At 37.3% G+C, this 17,696-nt stretch overlaps 1 protein-coding gene across 8 annotated transcripts in view; it reads right to left on the reverse strand.

The window, feature by feature from the left end:
* UNC80 (unc-80 homolog, NALCN channel complex subunit) overlaps nt 1–17,696 on the reverse strand; it is a 259,417-nt gene that overhangs the window by 67,516 nt on the left and 174,205 nt on the right. For all 8 annotated transcript variants that reach the window (XM_043991060.1, XM_043991061.1, XM_043991059.1 and 5 more), the window contains 7 exons: nt 17,347–17,490; nt 15,072–15,172; nt 12,589–12,675; nt 9,667–9,850; nt 7,617–7,711; nt 4,816–4,905; nt 4,191–4,292 (listed from right to left, as the gene is read on the reverse strand). In XM_043991060.1, the coding sequence (XP_043846995.1) occupies nt 4,191–4,292; nt 4,816–4,905; nt 7,617–7,711; nt 9,667–9,850; nt 12,589–12,675; nt 15,072–15,172; nt 17,347–17,490 (803 nt within the window). The remainder of the gene's footprint in view (nt 1–4,190; nt 4,293–4,815; nt 4,906–7,616; nt 7,712–9,666; nt 9,851–12,588; nt 12,676–15,071; nt 15,173–17,346; nt 17,491–17,696) is intronic.

The raw sequence follows: 17,696 nt of genomic DNA on the forward strand, positions 1-17,696 counted from the left end.
TGTTGACTTATTTCTTTCTTCTATTATTCTAGCATAAAAGAGGGTTTTTATATATTTCAAACTCCCAACAGCATACTTTGAAAGTATTGAGTTCCAGCCTTCTTTTATATATTGTCACCTAGTAGTAGCTTCTTATGGGTAGGACTATTTTACTCATTCATTCATTCATTCATTTGCTAGTATTTGTATACCCAGTGCTTAGCACAGGACCTGGCACATAGTATGTGCTTAGTGAATGCTCTATCTGTCTGTCTGTCTATCTATTTTTATCATTTGAAATAGAGCATTTTTCTTTGTTCCTTGCTCCTGTGTTGTGTGAAATAAGGGATTCAATGTTGGAACTGGTTAGTAATTCGAACATTTGCCATTTTTTCTTCTCATTCTTTGTGCTGTCATCTATTACCCCATCATTGTTTTCTTACATCAATGATCCCAAGGGATCAGTGTAACACTCATAATCAATAAACAAACCATATAACCAATTAAAGTCTTTGCTGGCCTTCAGAGAAGTGTAGTTGCCACTCTGAATTTATATCACATGGACTAGGGTTCTCTTTCCCTGAAAAAGTCCCCTGTGAAGCAGGTGAATGGGGGAAACATCTTTGTACTTTTTTATATGACAAATAACTAGAAACAAAGTTGAAACCCATTGATTGAGGAATGGCTAAACACATTGTTGTCCCATTAAAAAATTTCTTCCCAACCTGAGGAATGAATGAGGCAAAAAAAGTACCTATTTTTCTTTGAGATTACAGTATTTTTATGATGCAGGCTGTGTACAGAATAAAAAATAAATATCAAGTTTAAAAATAAAGTCTCTCACTCTTCTATAGCTCCCCTTCTTTTGATAAATGAAGTCTCCAGGCACATCATCAGCAATGAAAAGAAAGCAGAGGCCCTTTCAACTCTCTTCCTCAATCCATCCTATTTCGGAACCTGTGCTGCTTGTTCAACTTTATTTTGTGATACTCACTTTTTTTTTTGTGTGTGAGGCAATTGGGGTTAAGTGACTTGCCCAGGGTCACACAGCTAGTAAGTGTTAAATGTCAGAGGCCGGATTTGAATTCAGGTCCTCCTGACTCCAGGGTCAGTGCTCTATCCACTGCGCCACCCAGCTGCCCCGTGATACTCACTTTGTAGAAACAAATAGAAAAAATTGGCTTATATGTTGGATAAGGGCCCTTTTATAAAGGGAAGATTGTTTTTTTAAGCATGCTATCAAAAATGGTGGAATTTGGGGGGCAGCTAGATGGCGCAGTGGATAGAGCACCGGCCCTGGAGTCAGGAGTACCTGAGTTCAAATCCGGCCTCAGACACTTAACACTTACTAGTTGTGTGACCCTGGGCAAGTCACTTAACCCCAATTGCCTCACTAAAAAAAAAAAAAAGAAAAAAAAGAAAAAAAATGGTGGAATTTGGACACAGTGCCATTTTGGGTTACTTAAGATTTGAAAAAATTTATATATATATTTCTAATACAAGGTGTCCCAAAAGTCTTTGTGCAGTTTTAAGCTATTAAAGCTTTAGCTGGGGCTAAACTTCAGGCCCCCTAATTCCAAGTCCTCTGCTCTTTCTCCATCTCACCATCCTGAATCTTTTTCTTTTTTCATCTAGGTTGATCTGCATTGGACTAGCTGTTCTTGTTCAGAATTATATGTATTCTTGCTTTCACCCAACATAAGCTATGGCAGTCCAGATTTAGAAAACAGATAAATTGAGGGTTGGGGTTCATAAATAGTTAATTAAATAGTAAATATTATATATTTTGTATAAATATAAATATTGTTAAATTGTTAAGCTATTAAAGCTTAAAATTTCACTAAGACTCTTGTAACACCCTGTATATAACTCTTCCCCCTAAAACCAACTTCTATAACAAAGTATACAAAAAGAGGAAGAAAAAATACAGTTCATCAAAATCAACACATGAAACAGTTATGACAGTTTGTCGAAGTGCCACATTGGGTTAGGTTTTTAAAAAAAAGAATGTTTTTTCCCTGGCAATATCTTATCTTGAGTGCTTACTCTTCTGACTCCTTTCCTTTCCTTTCCTTTCCTTTCCTTTCCTTTCCTTTCCTTTCCTTTCCTTTCCTTTCCTTTCCTTTCCTTTCCTTTCCTTTCCTTTCCTTTCCTTTCCTTTCCTTTCCTTTCCTTTCCTTTCCTTTCCTTTCCTTTCCTTTCCTTTCCTTTCCTTTCCTTTCCTCTCCTTTCCTCTCCTTTCCTTTCCTCTCCTTTCCTCTCCTCTCCTCTCCTCTCCTCTCCTCTCCTCTCCTCTCCTCTCCTCTCCTCTCCTCTCCTCTCCTCTCCTCTCCTCTCCTCTCCTCTCCTCTCCTCTCCTCTCCTCTCCTCTCCTCTCCTCTCCTCTCCTCTCCTCTCCTCTCCTCTCCTCTCCTCTCCTCTCCTCTCCTCTCCTCTCCTCTCCTCTCCTCTCCTCTCCTCTCCTCTCCTCTCCTCTCCTTTCTCCTTTCCTTTCTCCTTTCCTTTCCTTTTTCCTTTGGTGTAGATTTTTGGATCTTGTCATTTTGCTACTGGAATCAGACTTGAATGACAGTTTTAGGAAATTGTTTGCATAAATACTTGCAGATTAAGGGTCTTGGAAATATTCCATTCCTTCAATAACATGTATAAGATACAAACCTATACTTACATATACACGTATAAGTATGGATGATCTTTTATTTTTCCTTTTCAAAAATAGTGGACTATGTAAATTAATGGTGACGATAATTATAATTAGGGCAGAGATTAACCTAATTTCATGCAAGTCTCATCAAAATCCCCCATGAAGCTGGTCTGTATTTGCTGCTATCTTGGATTCAACCAATTTGTCCTTTATATGCACAGAAATGACCAAAGTGATTTTAAAAAGTTTTACAATTCCTGACCACAATTCTTATTAATTCTAAATCAATATGACAACCAAGAGATTTAATGTGTTTTAAACTTCAGTGATATACCCAAGGTAGCATTGAAGCTTAAATATCTGATTTTAAGCATTTAAAAAATAACCTTTGATTCCCTGTTAGAATTATACAATACAGTTACTATATTACCAGAGCATTAAAATTGTTTCTAACTTATCTGACTTGGGATCAAATATGTTTACTGTGTTTTTTTCTCCACACATGGACTCCAAGAGTTGAAAAGGACCTAATATTATGGATGTAGAAACTGAGGTCCAGAGAAAAGAAGTGACTTTGCTCTCTCTCTCTCTCTCTCTCTCTCTCTCTCTCTCTCTCTCTCTCTCTCTCTCTCTCTCTCTCTCACACACACACACACATACACACACACACTTTTCCCATTAACAAGAAACACTTCACATCGCATACCAAGAAAATCTTCAAATGGATACCTGACTTGGCTAGAAAAGGTCAAATCATAAACAAATTAGAGAAATAAAGAAGAAATTATATTTTAAATCTCTGGATAGGGAAAGAGTTCATGACTAAACAAGGGTTAAATAATTTAACACAAGAGAAAATGGATAATTTTAATTACAATAAGACTGAAAAGTTTGTGCACAAAGAAAACCAATGCAATTAAGATTAGAAGGGAAACAACTGAATGGGGGAAGAGATTTGCAGCACATTTCTCTGATGAAGGCCTCATTTCCAGGAATATATAAGGAACTAATTCAAATTTATAAGAATAAGGGTCATTTCCCAACTGCTAAATGGTAGAAGGATATAACCAGGCAGTTTTTAAAAGAAGAAATATAAACTATCACTCATATTCAGTCATTTTTTCAGTCATGTCCAATGTCTTTGTGACCCCTTTTGGGGTTTTCTTGGCAAAGATACAGGAGTGGTTTGCCATTTCCTTCTCCAGCACATTTTACAGATGAGGAAACTGAGGCATACAGGGTTAAGTGACTTTCCCAGGGTCACACAGCTAGTGTCTGAGGCCAGATTTGAACTTAGGGATATGAATCTTCTTGACTTCAGGCCTGGCCTTATGAAAAAATAATCTAAATCAGTAGTAAAGAAAGTCAAGTTAAAGCAACTCTGAGTTTTTACTTCACAGCCATCACACACACAGACACAGAGATTAATATATATATATATATATATATACACACACACATATATACATATATATATATGATACTTTATATGTAACTGCCCATAAAGGATCAAAATAGGTGACAACTTTTATACTTAGAATATAGAAGAACACTGTAATGTTGAGACCTGTTTTTGAATGAGCTCTTGGCCTTTTTCTGGATGCATATGTACAAGGTTCAACTGAGGCGATACGGACCTCCGGAAAGGATAAATGTCACGCACATAGGTCTGTAGTGGGAGCATATAAAAAAAGGAAAAATAAAAAGTTTCAAAAGGTAATTTTTTCTATATTAATATATTAAGGAGAAAGGGAAATTGAAGGTCAGGCAAACAAAAAGCACATTTCTTTGTCATCCTGTTTCTTAGATTCTTCCTGTCCCAAGTGAACCAGAACAACTTAGGTACCCTCTTGGAGTAATCTGGATCCACTTTTTTAGGTCACTGGAGGAATATGTGAGAAGCAGAAATAGCTAAAGAGGTAGGTAATTCACTAAGTGATCATCTCCAAAAGAGGAGATTCCCTTCCTTCATATGTTAGTCATCTCCATGTAGCTTTCCCTCCACCCACTGGTTGGAACCATTTAAGTTTAGTGGCTTAAGAAAGTAAAATAAGAATTGCACATGAAATAAACTTACATAAATTAATATTTAGTCCATTTCTTTTATCAGTTAGTTGAAAGTGAATGGCAAGGATGAGATATAAGAAGGTTTAAACATGATTCAAAATGAGCCTTATAACAGCAGTGCATACCTTATTATAGTGGATAAGGTTCCATCGTTTATCCATGAGAAAGTAGTGTGTTGATTGGGTTTCTGGTATATTAAAAAACTCTAGACACTCCTAGAATGAAAAATATATTTTTAGCCACTTTCTCATGTACTAGTCCATTTGCTGATGCAAACGATATATATAGCATGTTATTTATCCTATAGGATTGAGCAATGAGCTATTTCATGTAGATGAATTTTCCAGAAAACTGAGGCTTTTCCTTTTAAGTTACAAAATTAAAAAAAATATTTCATTGGAAAGCTTAGTATAGTGCCTGGCACATAGTAGGTGCTTAATGAATCCTTGTTGACTTGACTTGGAATCTTTCTAAAACGGATGCTCCATTTCCCATCTCCATGCCTTTGAACAGGCTATCATCTAGGCCACGAATGTGCCCTCCCTCACTTCAGCCTCTTAGGATCCCTGGCATCCTTTAAAACTCAGCTCAAATGACACTTTTTGTAGTATGCTTTCCCCAGTCCCTCTAAATGCTAGAGACTTCCAATACAAAATTAACTTCAGTCTATTGTGTATGTGTCTTACATGGACCTAGTTATTGGCATGTTGTTTCACCCATGTGAGGTCCATGAAGGCAGGGACTATTTTTGCCTTTATTTGTGCCCTCCACTTAGCATTGCCTGGCACTTAGTAGGTGATTAATAAATGTTTGTTAATTGACTGGTTAAACATAGTATATTAAATATAATGAGACTTAAAGGATTCAGCACCTTCATAATAAACATGAATGGAAACGGGATTTAATTTAGAGCTGAGAGAAGTGTCGAGCAGTTTCTACACTGCTTTGTGCTCATAGCTTTTCTGTCTGATTTTTATAGTTTCTGTCTCCTACCGAATGCTGTTACATTTTAGGACTCAGTGGTTCCTTGCTGTTTCTAAGCCAGTCTTGTACTTTGTATACAGTTGTTTGGGTAAAGGACTGAAGGTGGCTTCATAATTCTCTAATGAAGTAAAATACATGAGTTTTATTTTCCCCTTGTTATTTTGGGATTTTGATTTGTACTCTAGTTGAGGTTGTTTGCAATCTGACATCTAGATAAATAAAGTATTACTGTACATAGGGTTTAATCTTGGTTGAATACAATTCAATTTCACAACGATCTACAAGGTAGCCAGTCTACCATACTAAGATACAAAGACATAACAAAACAATTCCTGCCCTCAAGCATTTACACTACACTGGTGGGTATGATATACAACCAGAAAAGAATATACAGACTAAATTGAAATAGAAAAAGTTCTAATGACTGGGTTGATTAGATAAGGCTTCTTAGAGAAAGGGGCACCTGAGCCAAGCCTTGACAGAAGATAAATATTATAACAGATTGTTGTTGTTTTTCTTTCATTCTTGAAGAGGACCACGACATTGGGGTGATGTCATGACTTGCAGTGATTTAAGTGGATTTAAGTGAGGGGGGCTATGCAAGGTCACCAGCCTCACTCTCCAGAGCCATCTGGGTCCAGTGACAAGGTATATATCAGGATGACTGGAAATGACTCTGGATGTTTAAGGCAATTGGGGTTAAGTAACTTGCCCAAGGTTACACATCTAGTAAATATCTGTGGTGAAATTTGAACTCAGGTCCTTCCAACTTCAGGGCATTGGCTTTATCTACTGAGTCACCTAGCTGTTCCACATTCTAAGAAATAGACATAAGGTGATAGAACATATTCTAGGCTAAATGGGAGTAATAAGAAACATGACTAGAAGGGATGGAAGCACTGAATTTTTTAAGTGAGGGAGTGACATGGTTAGATCTGTGATTTAGAAAGACTATTTTGGCAGTCATGCAGAGGATGGATTGAAGAGGGAAGACGATTGAAGCAGGAAGGCTAATTAGAAGGCTTCTAAAAATCAGAGTATAAGTTATACAATATTTTCAGAAAAGATGTAAACTTTCCCTCTTTCCTTCTTTCTTTTCATCTTCCCCCCCCCTCTCTCTCTTTCTCTCTTTTCTCTCATGGGCTCTGATGAGTCCTTTGGATCTTATGCATTTTTTTTTCTGTGAGGTGAAATACAGGCTATTTCATATCCAGTTCTCCTGTGCTTCCTTGAGGGCTTATTTGAAGGCTTAAGATCCATTTTACTCATATTTAGGGAAACCTGGCTATAACTACAACATTAGTATATTATAAGAGATTTTCCTGTAGTAACTCCAGGTGGGTGCAATGAGTCAGTGAGAGACTCTTTTGGGGTCAGTCCCCATGTGTGAACCCAGTCTAGGAGCTCAGAGTTATTGTGTTGGAGAGTCTGGGTTAACTATCTATGACTATGTCTATAGTAATTAATTATCAGTGTGCATGGTTCCCCCAGTAGGATAAAAAGTCCTTGAGGACAGTAACTTTTATTTGTGTCTTTGTATTTCCAGTACATAGTACAGGGCCTGACATGCAAAAACAATTGAAGTCACTTAAAAAATGTTTGTTGAATTAAATGGATTTAATCTGGAAGCCTTAGCATAACCAAAGTGGTTATGTGTTCATACTTCAGTTTCTGGAGCCACTGTTGCCAAGCTGCTTTTGTATCTAAGAGTGTATTCAAGTTTCAACATTCTAATTTAAAGTTAAATATCAGCAAAAAGTCATATGATGCAAGGAAAAACAATATGCACAGAACATTGCAGTGTTTTCTTCCCAAAGCAAATTAATTTAGATATTCATGTGAAGTAGCAAGGACACCATGAAATTCTTTACTAGGTATTCACTGAGATAAGTACTCCACATAAAAGTGAAATTATATATTTTTGTCAATAAGTCATTTTCACCTTCAAAAGAGCTTCAAATTGTGTATCTTCATGTACAGGTAACTGGGTTGGAATATCACATTCATTCTGCCCATGTACGACCAAAGTCTTGGTACCTAGGGAAAAGAAAAGTTTTCATATACAGTCACTGCCATGACAGAAATAGGATATTTCTTCCATATATGTGCATAAGATCAACAAGAAAACTCCAGTTATTAATAGTCATCAATTCTTGAGAAAGGCTATTTTAATTGTTGGTATTTATATTCTAAAGTCATTACTTGAGATAAACAACTTAATCTTTACTACATATGGAACCCTGACTATAAAAAAAATTGAAAAAACCCAAAAACAAACCTAAGTCCATCTAACAACCAAGGACTTGAAATATTGTTCAAAATAGGATTTTTGGGGGCATCTAGGTGGTACAGTGGTAAAGCACTGGCTCTAGATACAGGAGGACCTGAGTTCAAATCCAGCCTCAAACACTTGACATTTACTAGCGGTGTGACCCTGGGCAAGTCACTTAACCCTCATTGCCCTGCCCCCCCCCCAAACCAAAACCAAAACAAAACAAAAACAAAATAGTTTTTTTCTCTCCTACTTGGTTAATGAAGTTCTGCCCATGCATTTCTACTTTCTAAAAGCTTATCTGTTCAACTTTTTTTGTAATTAAATTTGATATAATTTTGAGTTATGTTAAAAAGCAAGGGGGCAGCTAGGTGGCACAATAGATAGAGCACCGGCCCTGGAGTCAGGAGGACCTGAGTTCAAATTTGGCCTCAGATACCTGACTAGCTGTGTGACCCTGGGCAAGCCACTTAACCCCAATTGCCTCACCAAAAAAAAAAAAAAAAGCAAGGAGTGTCAATAGCTACAGATTACTTTGCAATGATACTAACTGATCTTTTTTCATTGACAATTAATAGTCAGAATATCAGAAACAATGTGTTATTTCTCTACTCCAACTCATGTAGGATCTCATAATCGCTATGTATAAAAGACTTTGTAGAATTCTTCAGAAGAATGAGTCATCCAAAATGTTTTAAAAGTCTAGAGTTTAGGTCATTTTCCTCACTCTTTTCTGTTTCTTTCTTTATGATGATTAATCTTTTCCTTTTTCTTTGAGTAGTCAGCTATGCAGTTACAAATCTGTGGGACCCCTGCCTTGAACACAATACTTTACTCTTTCAGTGCCAAAATTCCAATTAGGAAGCCTTTCAAATTCAGCAGGCCACCTTGTGATAGACCTTTTAAATGTACAAAATTGGCAGGTCCTTAAGGACTGATCTACCTGGGTCTTAGTTCTCATGTCTCCATTTTTTTTTTTTTTTTTTTGCAGGGCAATGAGGGTTAAGTGACTTGCCCAGGGTCACACAGCTAGTAAGTGTCAAGTGTCTGAGGCCGGATTTGAACTCAGGTCTTCCTGAATCCAGGGCCGGTGCTTTACCACTGCGCTATCTAGCTGCCCTCATGTCTCCATTTTTAATCTGGCAACTGCTGACTTTTAAAAAGCGTTATTGTCATTCCTCACACTGTACTAAGCGAGAATTCTTTAATATACTGGATTCCAGGGTTATAGGATTTGGATTATTTTTTCATGAAAGGGGCTCTCTACATTTTCTAATCTCAGGGTTGATGAACCTGATCTTTAAATAGGGTAGATGTAATCTAATAAAAGAAATATGTCTGTATACTATGCATACATACATGCATGTACACTATATGTACGATATATGTATTTGTATATAGTAATTCAACATGATGCTTGTTTGCATGTTCTCTCCCCCAGAAGATTGTAAGCTTCTTGAGGGCAGGCACTGCCTTTTTCCTCTTTCCTTTTTTCTTTTTGCAGAGCAATGAGGATTAAGTGACTTGCCCAGGGTCACACAGCTAGTAAGTGTTAAGTGTCTGAGGCTGGATTTGAACTCAGGTCCTCCTGAATCCAGGGTCAGTGCTTCATCCACTGTACCATCTACCTGCCCCCTTGCCTCTTCTTGTATTCCCAGTGTCTGGCACATAGTTGGTGCTTAATAAATATTGGTTAATTAATTGAGAGTGGCGACTTTACCTGGCATGGAGGCTGTGACCAGAAGCTTTACTTCACACTGCTCCTTCTTCATTGTCTGTTTGAGGTCTTTGAAGAAGAGACCTTCCACATACCCTACCACCTCCCAAAGGAAAGTCAGAGTGGCTGAAATGGCATCCATTCCCCATTCACAGGGCGTGCGTACAAAATACATTATTAATCCTACCTGGAAAACATAGAATGCAAAGAGTTTTCATGGTCATGAGGGACCTTCTGCAACATATCAGATTATTTCATTGGTGTAGATAGTCCCCCAACCCATACAGATTGCAGTCCTCTACCAACGATTGTGATTATGGTAAAAAAAAATCTGCAAGTCTGCAGCCATCCAGGCCACGAGTCTCTGGTTTTCCTCCCCTTTCTACTAACTATGATCTCAATGGTAAAGACAACACCAGGAAAGCTAAAATCATGTGGCTGAATGTATATGCCCATGCTCACTAGGTCTGGTTGGCTGACTGACCTCAGATTATGTTAACATTTCTTCAGCACTTCGAAAAACCTCTCTTCTTGCATCCTTCAGACCCTTTGTCCTATGACTTCTTCACTAGCAGTTTTCATGACAGCATTCTAGTGACCTGGTACCTGGGAAACTGATCCCAGAACTAACAAAAACTTTTCTACACAACAGTGAAAGAGACATTCAGACAAGAGAACTTCCTATTTTCATGTGATGTTAAGGTTATTTTAAATGCTGCCAATACATAATTTGTGTATTGCATTTGTCTAAATGCTATCACTGTAGTAGGTGTTCAATAAATTTTTATTGAATTAATTTGCATTTCAGATTGAATCTATCTGCCTAGGCTTGGAACAGTTCTGATGGGTTGGTCATGTCAAAGAGTAGCTCCTACTTCTGTCTCCTCTATCCCCAAACGACTTCTTGCCTCTCCACAAGATCTGGAAAAAATGTTTTGATGTTGCTTATTTTTTCCTTTCTCCATCCATATGTGCAGAGTTACTTATCTCTAAGTTGCTGTGATAGAGTGAAAAGCACCTTGGACTTGGAATCAGAAGACATGTATTTAACTCTCAGTACTCCCACTTGATAGCTCTGTGATACTGAATAAGTCATTTAATTTCTTACTGCCTTTACTCCTTCATTTGGGAAATGGAAACAATAATGATTGTATTACATACACCACAGGCTGTTGTGAGGAACAGATGGGATTAGATAAGTATAGCACTATATAAAGTTCATATAATATTAAGAAGTCTAGAGCAGAGGGTCTGTGAACTTGGATGGAAAAATATCTTGGCATCTGTATTTCAGCATAGTGGGTTTCCTTTGTAATCCTATGTATTTTATTTTATGATTTAAAAAATACTGTTCTGAGGAATACAGAGGTTTCCTTCATCAGAATGTGAAAGAGGCCCATGACATGAAATGTTTAAGAACTCCTGGCCTAGAGGAAGGTCCTCCGTCTACTGAATGGATCTGTTAAGACAAATGTCATAGAATCAAACTGAAGAGACCATGAAATATTAGTCTTGTAGCTTTTGAACTGGAAAAGACCTCAGAGGCGATCTAGAACAACCACTGAATTTTACAGATGAGGAAACAGCCCAAAGTGGGTTAAGTGATTTGACCAAAGCCACACAAATAGTAAGAAGCACGAGCAGAATTTGAACCCAACTCCTCGAACTCGAGTCAATACTTTTCACTGTGTCTCGTTGCCTCCCAAGGATAAAACCAAATGGGTAGATAGAAACTTGGACCGTTGGAAGAAGTGGGAACGCTCACACCTGTGAAAGCCCACATCCATCAAAGAACTGCATCAGTATATAAATCTCAACTGTTATTGTTGCTGGCCTTTGATTTTAAGTACCAGGGAGGTGAGTCATATGGGTATTATACATCCATTCTCCCTCAGTGCTTGCTAAAAATGATGGAGGGGTACAATTTCCTTTATTACCCAAGGTACACCCACCTTGACACTTGTCTCCCCTCCCAACAATTACCTCTGTTTCTTTCTACAGGTTTCATAGATTCACAAATTGTTAGAGAAGTTTAGAGATCATTTAGTTCAATGCCTTCATTTTATAGAAATGAGGAAACCACCTTGTCCAAGTTCATAGAGCTAGTAATAAGCAGCATTGTTGTTTTCACTAGAGAAAATACAGCAGCTCGACAATGGAGGGGTGTGGGTGATGGTGGAGGAAAGGGATCTATAAAAATAACATTTATTTAGCATAATCATCAAAATATCTCACATTTCTATGGTGCTTGAAAGTTCTCAAAGTATTTTTCTCATGTATTATCACCACTGTAATTATGAGGAATCTGTGGCTCTGAGTACTGAAGTGACTTGCCCAAGGTCACCCACTGATTTGGTGTCCAACTCTGTTTTCTTTATTAGTTATCTTTCCAGTCAAATGAATGGCAAGAGTTATATTCAATTACTTTAGGTATTATTTTCATATCACGAATTACAAAATTGATTTGAGGGCCCAATTTCTGTTGCTTGCTCCAAGCACCTATTGTAAGGCTGACTCTGTATCCACCAAATATATACTTCATTTCCTCTTTGTTTTATATATATATATATATATTTATAAGTGGAATGCACCTTAACTGCTAGGTTTGTAAAATGCTTATAATCCCTCTACTATTTTCTCCCTTATTAGTGGTTAACAGGGAACATCATTAGCTTTCTTATGACATGCCCCTTCCATTTAATAAAAAAAGTTTAGCAATGTGAAAGACACTATAGATTTCCATGATAATCTATATTTTTAAAATCAATCCATGATTTTTCCCAAACAGAAAAAATAATAGAAGCTAAAGTGAGCAAGTGTTTTGCTGTTGAATGCTAAAAGTACATACATCTTTACTGGACCCAAATGTTGCTGCTTCCTAGTGGGAAATGGGCATCTACATACTATGTCACTGATGAAACTCACCAGGTAGTTAAACAGGATATGTGATGTCTGAGCTGGAAAGTCTCCAATATTCAAGAGAAGTTTTCTCAACATATACATTAACTCATCCTGAAAGACAGAATTGTTCAGATACATTGGATTATCTTTCTTCTAGATACCAACTTTTAAGAAACTTAATTCTATAAAGAATTCAGTGGAATTTTTCCTTACTTTTTGCCCACATTATAATTTTATTTTCATTTAATGAATTCTCAAAATAATAATAACTCATATTTGGGTGGTGTGCCCTCATAATCATCCTTTGATATTGGTAGGGAAAATATAAGGTTCATTTTATAGCATTAACTGAGGCTCTGGGTAATTGAGGATTTGCCCAAGCTTATCCAGCTACTGAGTATCAGAAGTGGGTCTCCTGAATCCAATGCTATATAGTACTACCAGTCATAGAGAGGTACTTGATAACCATGAAATAATATTTAAATAATATTTAGTCCTATAGCATTACTTCTTTTTTAAGAGCTAATTTTTCAGAGCAACCAACCATCAGAGGTAGACAGACTACTTCATTTTAATACATAAAAGTTAACTGAGGCTATTTACATCATTTTATGTGACAAATCAGACTAGAACAGTAAAATGTGGTCTGGTTATTTTACGATCATAATGAGAAACAGCACTTTCTTCTACTCATAAGGATAAAGAAGGACTCAGGAAACCAGGTAATCTTGGCTTTTTTTCCCCATGGCCACATAGAAAGTCATACTAATGAAAGGTTAAATAAGGGTATGAGCTTATGGGTTCAGTGTTTTTCAGAAACCAAATACACTCATTCAGTCACAATGATTGCAGCTCATCAATGAACAAATCGTTTCTTGTCACTAATGTTGAACATCAACTATCTTTTATTGCCTCTCATAGGGTTGTTGTGAGGAAAATGCTTTGTAGACTTTTTCTTTATTTGCAGGGCACTGAGGGTTAAGTGACTTGCCCAGGGTTACACAACTAGTAAGTGTCAAGTGTCTGAGGCTGCATTTGAACTCAGGTTCTCCTGAATCCAGGGCTGGTGCTTTATGCACTGTGCCACCTAGCCGCCCCTTTTGTAGACTTTTAAGTTGCTTTTTTATTGTTATCTTTGAATCCCCAAAGTACAGCAAGTGTCCTGCATAGACTAGTTACTTAATAAATGCCATTTGAATTGAGATTTACAATAGACTGTACAGAGTAGGTATATTAGAAATTCTCAAAAATATTTTTTAAAATGTTCCTAAGATTAAAAGTACACAGAATATAAATTAATATTTCTCTGGTGATGTCTTCTGAACATCTATGACTCATGTGGCCATCAACAGAAAAAGCAGTTAAACAGGTAGAGAAGGGCAAGTTCTAGGGGGTGGGAGAAGATCAGGAATTCAATCTTGGACATGCTGAGTTTGAGGTGCTGATGAACAATCTAGGCTGAGCTATCCAGCAGTGATTTGGAATTATGGATCTAGAGCTCTGGGGAGAAGTTTGAGACAGAGATAGAGATTTGGGGGGCTACCTGCATAAAGGCAATAATTGAAGCCAAAGGAGTATGTGAGATAATCAAGAGTGAGATAGACAGAAGTCAGGGACAGACATCTTGGAGGATATATGCACCTCAAAAGATGAATAGCCCTCCCTTTGTGGAAGAAGCAGCAAGCAGCCTAGCAGTAGATGACAGCAACAGCTTAACAGGGAACACAAAGCCTGGAAACAGAGGGCAGCAGCAACTAAATGGAGATGAATATCTAGGTCAGTGGTTCTCAGACTTTTTGCTTTTACCCTTAAAAATTGAGGACCCCCCCCCAAGAGATTTTGTTTATGTAGGTTGCATTTACAAATATTTACCATATTATAAATTAAGATGTTAACATGAAATAGTTTTGATCTCATTGGCCCCCTGAAAAGGTCTCAGAGACCCTCCAGGGCCCCTGGACCATACTGTGAGAACCGCTATAGTAGAGAATCACTATAGCAATGAATGTCAGTAGAAGTGCTGAGCAGCTTCAGAGTGAGAATGGAACATCAGTGAGGCCTTGTTGTTAGAAGGGATCATGGGGTTGCTGAGAGACTGAACTGATAGAATTACAAGAGGTTCCTGCTTGGATGCAACTCTGGGAATATGAGTTATCCAAAGAGCATTTCTTTTCCCATTGTCACTAGGGGAACTTATGAGAAAATGTCTTCCTTTTCTTAGGGAATTTTTTCTTGCTCTTTACCTTGATACACCATTTAAATAAATGCCCCTTTGCTTTGAATTTATGCAGTATCTGGCTTGGTGTAGTATACAAAGAGATATCTTTGGGTACATGGAATTTTTTTAGGATAGATAACAATCCCAGCAGTACCATAAACAGTGACATAACTTTCAAGGTGGCAAGTTGAAGGGAACCTCAGGCTATATTAACACCGCTTGCGAACTTAGCTTTGTAATGAGATATTCTGATTTCCTTTTCTATAAAAACGACCGAAGATTAATTTACCTGTCTATTGCTTATGGTGAGTTTTTCTAGGAAATGTCGAAGGACCGTCGAAGGGTCTTCAATTAGACAGTTCCACAGGACCTGCTGGGCTACAGCACTCACTTTTAAAGAAAAAAGAGCATCATCTAAGGGAGGAATCTGGAGATGCTGGTTAAGATTAGAAATACTGAACATTTTCTATGACATCATCACACTTTTATTTTTGCCTTTGAAGAGGTCTACAGAATGGTTACTGACCATTAAGTGGACGTGTAGATTCTTTTGCATGGAGAAAGTAGGTAACAGATTACATGACTGCTATTGGGAGGTATAACCATTTCTCTTATGGAATATATATAGGAACATATGCTTTGTACATCTTTATTAACCATGTATTATAGAACCATTGTAGCAGAGTGGAGTGAACATTAGACTCTGAGTGAAGGAGACCAGACTTCAGATTTTACCTCTGACACTTATGAGTTGTGTGACTGGGGCAAATCATTTAACTTTACCGAGACTCATTTTCCTCATCTGTGAAATAGGAATAATATTATCAGTAGGATCTAGGCTGGTTGTGAAGATCAAAAAGGATAATGTGCATAAAGCACTTGGTGAACATTAAAGCACTATATGAATGTCGAGCATTATTATTTAAGGAAATTATTAATAAATTAAATTAACACATTAAGAAATAACTTTAATAAAGGAAAATGAAAAAAATTGGGGGAAAAGCATCATGATTAAGTAGAAAGAGGGCTAGACTAATAGTAAACCTGACTTCTAAATCTAACCAGCCCAGTCACAAATGTTCCAAAGGAACATGAGGTTCAGAAGTGGGAATGTAACAGTATGAACCCATCACCTTAATGTCCTAGAATAACAGCTCAACAAATATTTTCTGCAAATGGTGGAGCCAAGGCTAGGGGTGTTGCCTTAATTTATGATGAATGGTAGCATGATTATCAGCTACCGTTTGGGAAATTCGAGCCTCTTTATGATTGGCTTCCATAGCTGCTGTTTAGAGTCCATAATAATTTTTCCCTCTTCCAAGCTTCTCTACTACTGTCACTTTGGTTTATAACCTGGGCATCATCCTTGAGCCTTCACTCTCATTCACCTCACATATCCAAGTCACTGCTAAGTCTTATCATTTCTTTCTCTACCACATCTCCTTTATTCAAAAAACTACTACCCTAGTTTACTCTCTCATCACCTCTTGCCTGAAAATTTTTTTTAGTTTTAATCATATAAGTATTTTATTTTTTCCAGTTACATGTAAAGATAGTTTTCAACATTTGTTTTTATAAGATTGAGTTTCAAATTTTTCTCCCTCCTTTCCCTCCCTCCCCAAGATAGAAAACAATCTGATATAGGTTATATATGTACAATCACATTAAACATATTTCTACATTAGTCATATTGTGAAAGAAGAATCAGAATAAAAGGGAAAAACCATAAAAAAACAAACAAAAAAGTTGAAACAGTATGGTTCAATCTGCATTCAGATCTGCCTGGAAAATTCTAATAGTTTTCTACTTCATCTCCCTGACTCAAGTTTTTTCCTCAACTGGATCTAGTTTCCATTCAGTTACAAAAGTGGTTTTTTTAAAGCATAGATCTGATCAAATCATCTAATACCGCCCTCACCCCCAAATCACTAAACCCTAGTGGTTCCCTTTCACCTCTAAGATTAATTCTAAAGTTCCTTTTATACTTTGCTCACTTCCAGATGTTCTACAATTCAGCTACAATAGCCCATTGGCTATTCTTGGAACCCAACATTCCACCCCCATCTCCATGCCTTTGCAAGGGCTGTCTCCATACTTGGAATACAACCCCCACCCCTTACCTCAACTTTTTTTTTTAATCTCAACATTTTGATTTCCTTGGCTTCCTTCAAGATTCAGCTCAAATTCCTCCTTCTGTAGGAGCTTTCCTGATCCTGCCAGCTGCCACTACCTTCCCCTCTGAGATTATCTTCCATCTATTTTCTATTATGTATGTACCTAGGTATTTACCCAGTTAGAATCTTAGTACCTTGAGGGACTGTTTTTTGTCTTTCTTTGTATCCCCAAGGCCTAGCACAGTGCTTGGCACATAGTGTTTACCCAGTGATCACTGACTCTCTGGCTGAAGGTCAAAATAGCTTCTTTTCTGCTAAAGAGCTCTATGTGAAATCAAGAACAAGCTCTAGAGGAAAAATAGAAATGATTTGTGCAAGGAAGAACAAAAACATGGTGGATGCCTAGCATATTTTTAGGGGGCTGTAGTAAAATAATTTTCTAAATTGTACCTGCTACACCATCTTCCCGAACCTCTCCATCTTCCATCAGATGAACAATGGGCAGCACTGCAGCACAGATGCATGCTGGGAATACTGCCTGAGGGGGCTGTGGTACATGGTGATTTGGAGTATGTTCTGTAGTATGTTCTTCATCTGAAGGCAGGAGGCAGAGACATTACATATGTATCTATATCTATATTTATAGCTATATATCTACATCTCTCTATTTAAGTGCTATTCTATTCTTAAAGTACAATGCAGAAATCTAAAGTATTTCTAATTTTTTTAAGCTGTGTCATTCTGATGATAACAATTTCTTCCTTTCAAAGGTTTATAGGAAAAATACTCACAAAACACCT

The sequence above is a fragment of the Dromiciops gliroides genome, chromosome 3 (genome assembly GCF_019393635.1).
Source record: "Dromiciops gliroides isolate mDroGli1 chromosome 3, mDroGli1.pri, whole genome shotgun sequence".
NCBI lineage: Eukaryota > Metazoa > Chordata > Mammalia > Microbiotheria > Microbiotheriidae > Dromiciops > Dromiciops gliroides.